The 14,766-nt window shown below is 39.2% G+C and overlaps 1 protein-coding gene across 8 annotated transcripts in view; it reads right to left on the reverse strand.

The window, feature by feature from the left end:
• Positions 1-14,766, reverse strand: part of LOC149311111 (A-kinase anchor protein 7-like) — a 140,138-nt gene that overhangs the window by 97,590 nt on the left and 27,782 nt on the right. For all 8 annotated transcript variants that reach the window (XR_016281754.1, XM_089530372.1, XM_089530370.1 and 5 more), the window contains exon 5: positions 9,212-9,372. Coding sequence is in view for 7 of the 8 variants with exons in the window: in XM_089530372.1 (XP_089386498.1) it covers positions 9,212-9,372 (161 nt within the window). In the remaining variant the exon portion in view is untranslated. The remainder of the gene's footprint in view (positions 1-9,211; positions 9,373-14,766) is intronic.

The following is a 14,766-nucleotide window of genomic DNA, read 5'->3' on the forward strand; positions in this document are numbered from 1 at the left end:
AGGGGAAGTGTGACCCTGTTGGTGCTCTTGGACATCTCAGTGGCCTTCGATACCATCGACCACGGTATCCTTCTGGAATGCCTGAGAGAGTTGGGTATCAGTGGCACTGCACTCCAGTGGCTCCGGTCCTACCTCTTAGGCCGGTTCCAGATGGTGAGGCTGGGGGACAGCTGCTCCCGTAAAAGGGAGCTGACATCGAGCGTCCCTCAGGGCGCCATTCTGTCCTCCATGCTATTTAACATTTACATGAAGCTGCTGGGACAGATCATCCGGAAACATGGAGCTCGGTGGTATCAGTACGCTGATGACACCCAGATCTATCTCCATGTCTCTGACTGATACAGTGACTAAGGAAGGCATCTCTCCTCTGGATGCCTGCCTGGGGTCAGTAATGGGCTGGATGAGGGAAAACAAACTCAAGCTGAATCCAGAAAAAATAGAGGTACTCGCGATAGGTACCCCAAGTCCAGACAGGGAAATTTGCCATCCAGTCCTGGACGGGGTCACACTTCCCCTAAAGGACAAAGTTTGTGGTCTGGGAGTACTCTTGGACTCATCCCTACAGTTATCATCCCAGGTGGATGCAATGGCCAAGAGTGCTTGGTACCAGCTTCGGCTGATACGCCAGCTACGTCCCTGTCTGGACCGAAACAGTAGTACATGCACTGGTAATCTCTCATGTGGGTTTCTGTAATGCGCTTTACATGGGGCTACCTTTGTACCAAGTTTGGAAGCTTCAGCTAGTCCAAAATGCTGCAGCCAGATTGGTCGCGGGATCTTCACAGCAAGATCATATAACGCTGGTATTAAAATCTCTTCACTGGCTGCCAATTAGCTTTCAGGCTCAATACAAAGTGTTGGTCATTACCTTTAAAGCCCTACATGGCTTGGGCCCGAGTTACCTGAAGGAACGCCTCTCCCTACACAATCCGCCCCGCACTCTCAGTACTACAGGGAAGTACCTATTGGAGCTTCCCAGAGTGAGATTAAAATCTACCAACCAAAGATCTTTTTCGGTTATGGCCCCTTCACATTGGAATAATCTCCCAGAGGAGATACGATGTATCCCTACATTGGAAACTTTTAAGAAGACGCTAAAAACCTACCTTTTCAATTGGCATACCCTCCCAATTCCTTATAAAGTATACCCTACAGAAATGAAACCAAGACCCAAATATGATTGACATCGTATGCTGCTAGATTGATATTGTTTTTACAGATTGTTTTTAACAATTATTGTTATATTATGGTAACTATATTTTAAATTGTAATTGTTTATATTGCTCTGTTTGTTTTATATTCTGTTGTAATCCTGCCTCGATCTCTGGGAGAAGCGGGAAATATAAATAAAACGTATTATTGTTATTATTAGTTCATGGATGACAAATCAGAACACAGCCTGGGGACATAAACAGCCTTTCCTCTAACTGACCACTTTCTTGCTCTGGAATGAATTATCACCTCTCTTCCCTTCCAAATATACTAAAAACTGGAGTTTCAAATTCCACCTTAAAAAGCAACCACCATAGTCACTATTACTCAGTATCAGTACTGATGTAATGGCTAATTATTCTTCTGCACTGACAAGAGAAGTGAAGTGGGAATTCACTCCAGGGAGGGAGACTGGATCTGACTTGCAAATCATGGTCTCAGCCAGCATGACATATATCCCAGTTCAATCTTCTTATACATAGAATAGTCTACAAACAGAGGGCTGGGGCAGATGCAATGCTAGCTGAGATACTATTGTGGATTCTAACTCAAAATACTCAGGGATATATTCCAAGACATATGGTTGCCAACCTGGGATATATATGGACAATGTCATCATACATACACCTTGAAACAACATTATTAGAAGGCTTTAAAATTATAATTTGAAACTGGAATTGATATTGTTTTAAGATCAAGGGCTGTAAAATGGATAAACATGTAACTGTAAATAAGCCTAATCAAGACTACCACATCAAAAGAGACTTGAGAGCAATCAGGATGACCTAAAGCCACTTGGGTAGAAGATTTATTGGGAAATAATGACTACAGTAGATGGTTTACATGGAAAAATACTTGTCACTCTATCCTCTGTGGACGACCCAAGATCAAACAGTGTGTACTTTGTGACATATGGCTTTCTAGAACCACATGTACTCCAGTCCCAGAAGAAACTGAAGTCAGAGCAGTCAATCAAAGGCTTCTACAGATTGTACCAACTGCAAGGCAAAGAGAATGCTTCCTCTTTTAAGACTGGGAATCATGCAACACACTCTCCACCACCCCAATATTGCTGGAATGTAATTCTTCACCAATGAATATGTGGGATGAGGCTGCCAGACTGAAATGTGGAGAGGGCTCCATAACTTTCAATGGGTGTGCAGAAGAGGAACTTTCAGCTGCCACTGCATGTCAAACAACCAGATAACAAGTGGCATCTCCTGAAATTCCCTCTTCTCCACAACCATTAAAAATACAGAGCCATCTCTGCTAGGACAGCTGGTTATTGTACCCCAACCACCTCTGCAAGGCATTATGATTCCCACTCATGTTCTAAACACTCTAAAAATTAGAAATGGAAAGACCCTACCCATTTCTAATAGCTAAACTGAGATGCGGGAACAGAACCAGCTGCATATAATCTAAACTCCTCCCCTCCCTCCTTCCAACTGTCATCTTCTGGCATGGGAGGAAGTGAAAGGACAGGCCCAACACCATCGGGCCTGAAGAGGAAGAGCCCTCCCCTCCCTCCTTCCAACTGTCATCTTCTGGCCTGGAGGAAGTGAAAGGACAGGCCCAACACCATCGGGCCTGAAGAGGAAGAGCCCTCCCCTCCCTCCTTCCAACTGTCATCTTCTGGCCTGGAGGGAGCGAAAGGACAGGCCCAACGCCATCGGGCCTGAGGAGGAAGAGCCCTCCCCTCCCTCCTTCCAACTGTCATCTTCTGGCCTGGAGGGAGCGACAGGCCCAATGCTATCGGGCCTGAAGAGGAAGAGCCCTCCCCTCCCTCCTTCCAACTGTCATTTTCTGGCCTGGAGGGAGCAAAAGGACAGGCCCAACGCCATCAGGCCCGGCCTTGATTAAGAAAAAGAGCCCTCCTTCCAGTCCATCTGCCTTGGTCCAGGCCTCAGAGGGAGAGAAGAATGCTGGACCTGATCCCCTCCCCCCCCACCATTCCCTTCTCCTTTTGTGTCTTGTCTTTTTAGATTGTAAGCCTGAGGGCAGGGAACCATCTATTATCCCCTCTGTTGTAAGCCACCCAGATTCCCAGTGATTGGGTGGCATATAAATAAATCCTATTATTATTATTATTATCATCATCATCTAGTGTATATAATGTAACTGATCAGTTGGAATGCTGTGACAAGGTGAATGGTTCAATGAGATCTAGCAGTAGTCAAGTATAAACTAATTATTGTCTGCTCACTCTAGATGTACAGTTAACATTTTGAGAACTATACAGCTATTCATGAATATTTCTCCTGATGACAGTGTGTGTCTTTTCTCACAACATAATACTTCATTTTAAGAACCATGGATTTTATTTTTTAACAAGAGTGACAACTTATTTTCTTCTTGCTTCCTAATTATCTTTTCAATGTACCATGAACTCACTGTACCCCAGATTTTACTCTAATCCTTGGGAAAGGGAGGAAATAAAGTCTGCATGTGTTATATTCAGCTATGCAAAACATAACAAGATGGCAGTGGCCTTTATAATTCTGGAAAATGTCCTAATATGAGTGAGTCATGCCATATTCAGGCATGGTATGACTTCACATTCTTTTGAGCACAAAAGAACATTCATTGCTTCTAATAATGTCTTCAAGAAAACCTTTGCAAAAAATGGTTGGAATTTGGAGACAACCTAAATGGACAATGACCAACTCCAGGCATTTCTTTAGCACTGAGATCTTTTTGTTCATTTGTTTTTAAGAATTTTCATTACCATCTTGCTTGATTTCTATTTTCTTATGTCCCACTTCCTGCTGCACCCATATTAAGAACATAAGATGAAGCCTTATGAAGTAGATGAAAGGTTTGTCTGGTATCTAGTTTAGCATCCTGTTTACCATAGCAGCCAACTGTGCAGGTCTTAAGTCTTTTCCAGCTGCTGTTTCCTAACAAGTGATGTGAAGTAACAAGTAGCCTCTCAGCCTCCAAGGTTGCACACAGACATCATGACTAGCATGAACTGATCTACTCCTTTTCTGAACCCATTTAAGTTTAAGGACATTACTTTACCTTGTGAGAATGAAATCCATTTTCTCAGAAAGAAGATTCAAAATCTGAAATCTTAGGCATCCAAACGAACAATCCCTGGCAGTTACACTCAGCATGGAACTACAGTGGCCAAAAAGGATTAAACTGAGCACTCTAGCACCATCTTATCTTCAGTAAATGCCTATAGAGCATAAAATATAATTTTTAAAAAGTAATGCATTCTCATTTCTTGTTCCAGTGCTTGAAAAGCACCCCATTGCTGTTAAGCAATACATCCTATTACCTATATGACTGATTTGCTGAATTCCTTGTTTTGCTGCTCACTTTTCTTGCTGTTACTTTCTTTCCAGAGAAGAAAGCCTTAGAACTAGAATGAAACATTCCACTGAATTGCAACACATTGCAGCCACATGTTGAGACTCTTCAGACACATCAGAGGACATGGGGACTTCCACGACAGAATAGAGGGAGAACTGGTTGTACAAAACCAGCCAAGAAACTGCCAGTGAAAATGCAGAGGGCTGTAACACTGAGCAAGCACCCTGAAGGATGGTCATGGTCAGCAGCAGATCATACACAAGGGATTTGGAACTGCTTCAACGAAGCAATTGCCTACTTCTTCCTGAGGATGGTGTTCAAGAGGCACAAACAGGAGGCTAGCAGCAGGAGATCCTGCATGCTAAGGAAGGAAACAACTTAACCACCAACTGCATAAAGAAAAGAAAGCTGGTGGTAGAGGATTCATTGCTCAGGGGTACAGAGGTAAGTGTGTGCCAGCCAGACAAGCTGAATCGGAAAGTGTTCTGACTTCCTGGCATGCGTATCCAGAATGACACTGACATACTGCCAAACTTCATCAAGAACACACGACAGTACTCCTCTCTTTTGATTCATATGGACACCAATGACACTGCAAACAATACCTCTGAACAGATCACCTATGAAGCCCTGGGGAGAAAAGTGAAGAGTGTAGGGCACAGATGGTATTCTCACCAGTTCTATCAGTGAAAGATAGAAAGATGCTTAGATCAGCTAAGTACAGGCTCCCCAGCAAAGTCCTGATGTGCCTTGCAGATAATTTCCTCTTTCAAAAGGTCGAGGAAGGAGCAAGAGGATCAGAAATCCTGGACTTGATCCTAATCAATAGGGAGGAGTTGGTCACTAGAATCAAAGCAATTGGTACTTCAGGAAAGAGAGATCATGTAATGCTACAATTCATGATTGTGGTACAGGCCATGAAGAATATAGTTAAATGCAAACCTTGTATTTCAGAAAAGCTGATTTTTATTAAGCTCAAGAAAATACTGGGAAGAATGTTCTGCTGCCTCAGGGTGTAGAACTAAGTCATAGAATCATAGAGTTGGAAGAGACCTCAAGGGCCATAATGTGGAACCCCCTGCCATGCAGGAAAACACAATCAAAGCACCCCCAACATGGCCATTTAAACACTTCCAAAGAACGAGACAACACTGTCGAACAGCTCTTACTATCAGGAACTTCTTCCTAATGTTGAGGTGGAATCTCAACAATCTAATGGTTTTAAGTTCCGGAGGGAAGATTTCTATTAAACATTAGAAGGAACTTCTTGACAGCAAGAAGGGTTCACCAATGGAACCAATTGTCTAGAGAGGTGGTGAGGTCTCCTCCTATGGATATCTTCAGAAAGAGACTGGACAGCTACCTGTTGGGGATACTCCAGCTGGAAATCCTGCATAGATTCCAACTCTACGATTCTATGATGTTTATCACACTACACCCTTAAAGTGCTACTATTCCACTTTGACTCCTCTAGCTGCCTCCTGTTGCATTCTGGTATTGGCAGTTTTAAGGAGGGGTATTTAGAATTCTCAGGCAGAGAATCTGCCTGAGAATTCTAAATACCCCTCCTTAAAACTAAAAATCCCACAATGCAACAGGAGGCAGCTAGAGGAGTCAAAGTGGAATAGTAGCACTTTAAGAGTATAGTGTGATAAACATCTCTGATTGAGCAAGGCCCCTTCCAACTCTACAATTCTATGAGTGCATCAAAATGTCTCTAAACATGCCTTTAAAAAGTAACTTTCGAAAGTAACTAGGCAATGTCACTTATTACAGCAAGGAAAGAACATTGGTCTTACACATCATCTTGCTTTTGAAAGGTAACTCATTATACCTATACTGCAGTTGAAGAGGACCGGACAGATGTCAGGGGAACAAGCTGAAATGAAACTGAGGCCAGCCTATCCTGTTGGTGCATTCCTGAGCTTCTAAGATACCAAGTATGGCAAAGGGTTTCTACCTTATTTATTTATTTATTTATTTATTTATTTATTTATTTATTGTTTTCCTTATCTATTTGTAACATTTCTAAATCATTTTGAACAAAAAATATCCATAAATGGTTTACTTAAAAGGTAACAATAACAGGTAGTAAATCCAGCTGAAACTGTATCAAACAATAATTGAAATCTGCATAAAAGTAACTATTAGAATTTGAAACTCCCAGATTAGTAACTGAACAAAAAAAATGGTTATATCTGCTAAAAGATAATTAAATAAGAACCTGTACAGACTTCTCAGGGGAGCATATTTTGTTACTCCAGGGCATTCAGAGAAAAGGATCTGCTAGAACTCAATTACAATCCTATTGCCTTGAGACTGGAAAATGCAGTAAAGTCACACCCAGAACTGGGAGTGGGAGGATTGTCACATGTGAGAATGTGCTCTCCAAGATACATGAAAGCCAGATTATGTTGGTTAAAAAAAAGACCATCAGATTATATTAGGCTAGTTTTGCCAGTCCAACCACAATTTATCTCACGAAGAAAGTGGCTGAAACTTTGATCAAGTGGCCTTTTGACTGAACCAAACAAGTACATACAGGGTATAGAGGAATGCTATCAGTGTGCCTAACATCATTGTTTTACCTGAGCATACATTTATTTTTAAAATACATTTATGCTTCACTGATCTTTGGAGTGACGATGTTTATTAAGAAACACTATAACTTGAACACTACATTCCTGAAATCATTTGGCTTCTCAGAGGTTGCTGGATGTTGTGGCAAGTCACCCATCAACAGCCCTGCTCAGGTCTTGAAGACTCAGTGCCGTGGCTTCTTTAATGGAGTTTATCCACCTGTAATGTGGTCTTCCACTTTTCCTACTGCCTTCTACCTTCCCAAGCATTATTGTCTTTTCTAGTGATTCATTATCTTTTCACGGTATTTATATCCCTCCAAATGACATTTGTGTTGTCCTGGGCTATTTTCTGGCAATTCCTAGCATGAGTTGGACTCTACAACAACCCACAACGATTATTAATATATTTGCTAATTAATCTAATTAATTCTAAATAGAACTGCAGTATGAGCTATTATGTTATAGCTCACAAAAACATACAGTTAGTATTTAAGGAACACTGAACAATTATATTAAATTATAATAAAGGCATGCCTTGCTTCTCTTGTGCTACTGTATTATTATGCTTAACATGTCTGGCATTCAGGTCTGCAGTAACAGAAGGAAAATAAGTGGCTAAAGACATCATAATGTCCCTATGAATGGTCTGAAATGTTAATGCTAATTATATTTACACATAAGAACACAACCTATAACCCCAACTCTACTGCTGAAACTGGAGCTGCAAGGACAAGGCACCCAGCCCTAGGCAAGTAATGCAAGGTACAACTGGTGGAGAGAACTATACCTTAAAGTGTGACTCCCAAATATCCTCAGTCTCTAATGGAGGAGCTGTAAAGTCAGTGGCAGAGAACATGTTTTACAGACATGCAAAAGGTCTAGATTCGTGCCCTGGCATCCCCAACTTGAGGAAGGAAAGACCGCCAAAGATGTAGTGCCAATCAGACCTTCAAAAGGCCTCTTCTGTACTACATGGCATGGACTACAGTGAGGAAGGGTGGGGAAAGAAGCCATGGGATAGGATAGTGCCAGGATAATGCTAAGACCTTTGTGTTCTGTGGCTGTGCAGTTAAGGCACTGCTCTCTGGAGAGACTTTGATATTGTTTCTCAACTCTTTTTCCATCCAAGATTGTTAATACAACCAGACTTATAAAAATTAAGCTATTTAAAGAACCTTTTCCCTTTGCAGAGACAGTCATACATTCATGTTATGTGTAATAGTTTAAATAGTGATGTAGAAATCTCCAAGTCTTTTGTTGAGTTTTTCGGAATGCTGCTTATATTTTTATCCCATCTTTGTATCAGATGGTGAGATTTTATGTTTTCTGCTCATTCACCTTTGAGAAGGGAACTGAACTTCTAGTTTCAAATTTAAACTACCCATAGCTCCCCATGATAACTAAACTTGGGGAAATGTGTTTGCTTAAATTATAGTGACACAGGAAGAGACAGAATCATATCCTAGTATCAGATCTTAGTTTGCAGTCCAAAAACTGTTTAAATAAGCCATAGTTCATCAAGTGTAGACATCACAAGGAACAGTGGCTAGCCTAAAAATGAAGTTTCTCCTTACAGACAAGGCAGGAAAAGGAAGAAGGACATGTAACACTAAATTCAGAGACAGCGCCATGTTAGTATGGAATGCCAGTATGCAAAGTGATCTTCCAGCAGCTTTGAAACTAACTGTGTGAAAGAAGTTGTAGAATGAGGTTTCATAGACTTCATCTACTTCCTCTAAGCATACGAGGAAGTAGACCAAGTCTACAGAAGTTCATACTACAACTTCTCAGTTAGTTTCAAAGCTGCAGCAAGATCCCTTTGCATATGAGGCAGCTTTTTCTCTTCCCAAGAACCATGTTTTTCTTTTATACCTGAATTGACCCTGAGAGTATCATTAGACTTGCAACTGTTGGACAGACCTGAGGTTGCCAAGAATGCTGTGCAAAGCAGTTGTACAGCTATCTTGAAACTGTGGAAAGGCTTCAAATTCAATTGTCATCTACACAGGTGAAGTGACTTACAAGTTCAGCCTACATATAAATACAGTCTCTAACCTGCCTTTTGAGAGCTTTGTAACAATACTGAAAAGAGTTACCTGCTATCTTCAAAAGTGTGGCTGTGCTTTCATTCTCTGACAAGTTCACAAATCCAACTTGATTTCTAAAGTGATCAATTCCTTGAAAAGATAAATCCAAAGGCTTTCCTTGCAGCAGTTCTTCAATGGAACCTTTACTCTTCAAGAAAGCACCAATTGCACTATCAAGAAGAAAAAGATACATTTCAAAACTGAAGCAGAATCTTAACTTCAGATAACTACGATTCATCTCCTAAAGAAATGCTACATCTATTCCAGGTGTACTAATATTTTCATTTTCCATTTCTGGAACATAAGGATGAGTATTGTTCTATATATATAGTTGTATAAAAATACGAGTTCTCAGGTTCCTTCCTCATCCACTAGCGGTCTTTTCTTATGCAAAAGGAAAAATTTGTTTGTAGATTGCTGATGGCTCAGTAAACATAGGAGCAAGCTGCACATTATATAAAAACATACTGGATCCAGGATCTGCCTTTAGCTAAGGAAGGGCTGTGCTCACAGAACATGCTTCACTCATTTTTCAAATATTTTCTTGTTTGGTTTATAAACCATTTGGAGGTTTACTAAGAAACCAACCAAGTAAATCCTGAACTGATGAGAAACATGTCTTATTCTGCTCAATTCAAGACCTATTCTGTACAAAATTCTCACATGGTTGCACAGAAAACAGCATCTTCTTCAGGGAAAATAATATTTCAACACAGAACATAGAACTGACCTGGGTTCTGAGATCCTCTGGAGAGGCCCTTCTCTCCATCCCAACACCATCACAAGCATGGTTGGTGGGGATATGAGAGAGGGCCTTCTCGGAGGCTGCCCCTAGACTCTGGAATTCCCTTCCCAGGGAAACCAGAATGGCTCTCTTCTTGTGGGCATGACACTGGCAGACTAAGACCTACATGTCCAGATAGTCTTTTAAAACAGAATGTTTGTAAAGGACCGTCTTGGGATGTTGTTTCATTTTAAAGTGTTTTATACAGTTTTATGTTTTTAAAATGTATTTTATTCTTTTAATAACTATATATTTTAACATTGTAATAATTTAATTCTTTTCAATACAACTTTTTTCTATGTTTTTAATTATATTGTTCTTTTAATATTGTGAAGCCGCTCTGAGTCCCAGTTCTGGGGAAAGTGTCGGATACAAATAAATATAACAACAACAACAACAACAACCACGAATTTATTCATGCACAGAAAATGTTTTCTATACAGAAAAAAGCTGTAATTGTTCTGTACAAAATTCATACATGATTTGCAAAGAAAACAGCATTTTCTCCACAGAAATTAATATTACTGAATTGAATTATTATTTTCCACACACAAAATGCAAATTTTACACAGAATAAGTCCTGAATAGTGAAGTGCCTTCAAGAATGGCGTAGTTTTTGTTGACCTTCTCACAGCAGAAAGAAAATTATTGAAATTACTTGTTGCTACCTTTGAGAAGAAACATAGTGAAGAATTACCTCCCTGTTCAACACCATCCTCCAACCTACTGAGTATCATTTCAAGATACAGGACAGGCTGCTGTGGAGAAGAGAGGCAGAGAATTCCCCTTCTGCCAGACCAGTTCCAGATGCCTAAATAAAGATCAAACCTAATTGTGTCTTTGAAGACTGCAATTTTAAGTGCAGGACCAGAAAGAAAGATGATACTTACCCCCCTCAAAAAAAAAATTGGCTGTGTTATAAATAATGAATGAACTACTTTCCTCTTAACAGTATTTCAGATTTTTACTATTTATGTGCAGCATCTAATCTGCTTCATAACATACACACACCAATAAAATCACAAAATCTATGATAAAGCTATATGGGATAAACCATACTCAAGTTATTTTAAATCTTTATTACTTTCCCATTGAAATGAAAAGACATCTAACACAATCCATCAGTGTGAGTTAGCACAGTATAGGAGACAAAGCACTAGACTAGTGTTTGGGAGACCTGGTTTCAAGCCCTTCTTAGCCATGGTGTAAACTTGTGTCAAGACTCTAACCTGACACTCTGAATGTTTGTTGTGTGGATGAGAGGAATGAATGTACTTATGCCATCCTGACCTCGAAGAGAGTGTATAAATGGAATTTATTGTCTACTAAACATTACTAGGATTACATCCTTCAACTTTGGCTGTTTCCTTCCCACAGCACTAAGAACAGTTGTTGTTTTTCTTCCTGGCCTAATGTTAAAGTTATTTTTGAGATGTGTATTAACAGTCACTAGGTGGCACTAACCAGTTGGTGATCAGACATCCTGAAATATCCAAAGAAAGTCAGGATATAAAGGAAAATTTTGTTAAAATTATGTATAGATGGCATTTATCTCCGGAAAAACTGTGTAGAATCTATGGTAATGGTCAAATCTATTGTTGGAAATGTCAAAGGGAGAAAGGTACGTTTTATCATTTATGGTGGAATTGTATATATGCAGAAAATTTTTGGAAAATGATAGTTAAAGGAATTAAAGAAATATTGGATATAGAGTTAAAGCACAAACCTGAAATTTTGTTATTAAATATGTTAGAGGATGAGATAGAAAGAAGATTCGGCAAAATAATTTTCTACATGTTAACAGCTGCCAGATTAACGTATGCAAAATACTGGAAAAAAAAGAAAGACATTATGTTGGAAGAATGGATTCTCAAATTGTTAGAAATGATGGAAATAGATATAATCTCGGAAGGATTAAGAGATAACTTAGCCATAAATGCCGAAGCTAAAGAAAAAAGGAAGCAGGATAGAAAGGTCTGGGGAAAACTGTATAGTTATATAAGGGGAAAATGGCCTAACATACAAGACAAAATCTAACAAGGTACTTACGTAGGTAAGTCAGTTTAAAAGAAAATCAAACGTTTAAGAAAGTAATATAAACAAGGAGAATGAATTAAGATCAGGAAAGTCAAAAGTATTATAGGTGAAGTCAAAACAAAATCAGTTACTACTAACAAAAAGATAGACAATTAGAGTCAATAAAATAAACGGTAAGGGTTCAGACCAAGGAAGTCAGTTTTGTGTTGTCTAGTCTAGGGAATGTATGAAGAGGAGTATGGAAGGTATTTTTAAGTTTAGGGGAGGGGGAGGGGGGAGGGAAGGGGACGATAGAGACGAATGTTATTGGTTTATGTTATATGTTATATGTTACATGTTATGTATGTGTACTTTATTTGTAATAAATAAAATTTAAAAAAAAAAAAGAAATATCCAAAGAAAGTCCACTCAATAAACCTTTTTGGTAGAAAAGTATAATGTCATGTTCTTTTTTATTTTCATTAGTCCATAACTTATTTATATTACCTTATGGTCCGTTTAAAAAACTTTTTAAAATTCTTTTTTATTTAGAATTCATCAGTGATAAATCAATCTCCACCACCCAATCCCTCAAAATTAACAATATATAGTTCAGGACTACATTAGAATCCTGAAGTGAAAAATCATGGAAAATATGATAGTAAAAAAAGTGGGGGGGGGGGAGGTGTTATGTGCATAACCAAGAAATATCAATTTAGCTTTAGACCTTCATAAGCAAAGAAATGGCAAGTTGAGCCCTTATTTTCTGTTATGGACAACACTACAATCTTAACAGTGGGCTGTAACCTGGTATAGTAAAAGGGATCAAGAGTCCAACAGCACATTTAAAAGGAAAGCATTCTGATAATCATTTCCTTTCAATTTCAACTTTTAATGAATTTTCAAGTTTGCACATTGTCTTGTCTGCTGAGGACTGCTGAAGAGTTTGCTACAAAACCACTGAGCATCAGGGCCCTTGCAGTCTCATCCAACTCTATTATTCTATGATTCTATGATTACAATGAATTCTGGTCATATTCTAAGATGCACACTTGGTTCACGTAATGCAATGTTTAAGCTCTACGAGCCTTAAAATCATCCCAGACATACAGATAAATATCAGACATATTTATTTATTTATTTATTTTTATCCTGCCTTTCTCCCAAAGTGGGACCCAAGGTGGCTAACAACACACATAAAACACATTAAAACAACAACTGAAATTGTACAATTGAAATCTTAAAAAATATAAAAAATTACAAATATAAAATTTAAAACATACAAAGTTAAAAATAATAATCTAAAACGAACCCCCCTCATCCTCCAATAAAGCCAAGCCTGCAAGATTTTAAAGGGCCTGATTAAACAAAAACATCTGTGCCTGCCTGCGAAAGGCCAGCAGTGAGGGGCCCAGCCTAGTCTACCGTGGAAGGAAGGGAGTTCCACAGGGTGGGAGCAGCCACTGAGAAGGCTTTCTCTCATGTCCTCACCAGGCAAGCCTGGGATGGTAGTGGGACTGAGAGAAAGCCTTCTCCTGAGGATCTCAGGGCTCTAGGTGGTTCAAATGGATACAAATAAAACAAGTCAAATAAATGTGTTTTGTGTGGTTGACATACCTCATTTCCTGCAAGCAAACAGAAAAGCCTAATATAATTTCAGTACCCTATTTAAAGGTACTCTATTTAAACCCCAAATTGTGGACAACTAAGTGGAATCTGCAATACTGGAAAGAATAAATCACCACAAGCAGATGATATTCCAATACAATTGCTACAGTCCACATAGACGGAATCAACTCTGTTGTTGTTGTCGTTGTTGTTGTTGTGTGCCTTCAAGTTGTTTCCAACTTAAAGTGAACTTGAGTCAGCATGGTATAGTGGTTTGAGTGTTGGATTAACCCTGGAGATCAGCCATGAGCCCCTGAGCAAATCACACACTCTCAGCCTCAGGGGATGTTGTCAATGGCAAACCCCCTCTGAACAAATCTTGCCAAGAAAACCCTAAGAGAGGGTCACCACACATTGGAAATAACTTCCAAGGTACACAACCAAACAACAAGGTGAACTTATCATGGAGTTTTCTTGGCATGATTTGTTCAGAGGGGGTTTACCATTGCCTCTCATATCATCTCCTGAATTTATGCCATGTCTCTCTGTTTCTTGAATTATGTAGTAAGGAATGTTTTCTGTGAGGAACAATTCAAAGGTTTCTAAAAATTTTGCTTTGTTTACATCCTTCTTTGGCTCTGGGCATTTCCAAATTGGAGGTGTATGACTGCTGTACAGAGAACTTTCTGTGAATGTCTACTGTATGTTCTTCGATTTATGCTTCTTATGGAATTATTACCTCCATTTGGTCCTCCTGGTGATCACACTTCCTGGTGATAAAGTGAAAACACACATGCTTCTCTTCCACTTTTGGAAAAGGAGCCTTTTTCAGATGACAACTCACACCACTTTTAACCACAACATGCTGTGGTATAACTATCTATCTATCTATCTATCTATCTAGAGTTAGAGACAGAGACAGATATATAGATATTTTGCCCAGTGGCAAAATGCAATAGTTTGGTTGAGCCAACCTTTGTCCCAGTTGTTATTTGTCTGTTTGAAAAAAAATTGTACATGACAAGTAGTTAAAACTCAAGAGCATTGTTTAAACTACTTCAGGTGAAAAGGTTGTAATTAATATGCCTGCCCTGTAGATCTAGTTCTGTGTGAGTGCTAAATAAGAAGTGACTCTGAGGTACTAAAATCTTCCATA

This window comes from Sceloporus occidentalis, unplaced genomic scaffold, assembly GCF_023333645.1.
Source record: "Sceloporus occidentalis isolate IW3139 unplaced genomic scaffold, rSceOcc1.0.p SCAF_6, whole genome shotgun sequence".
Taxonomy (NCBI): Eukaryota; Metazoa; Chordata; class Lepidosauria; order Squamata; family Phrynosomatidae; genus Sceloporus; species Sceloporus occidentalis.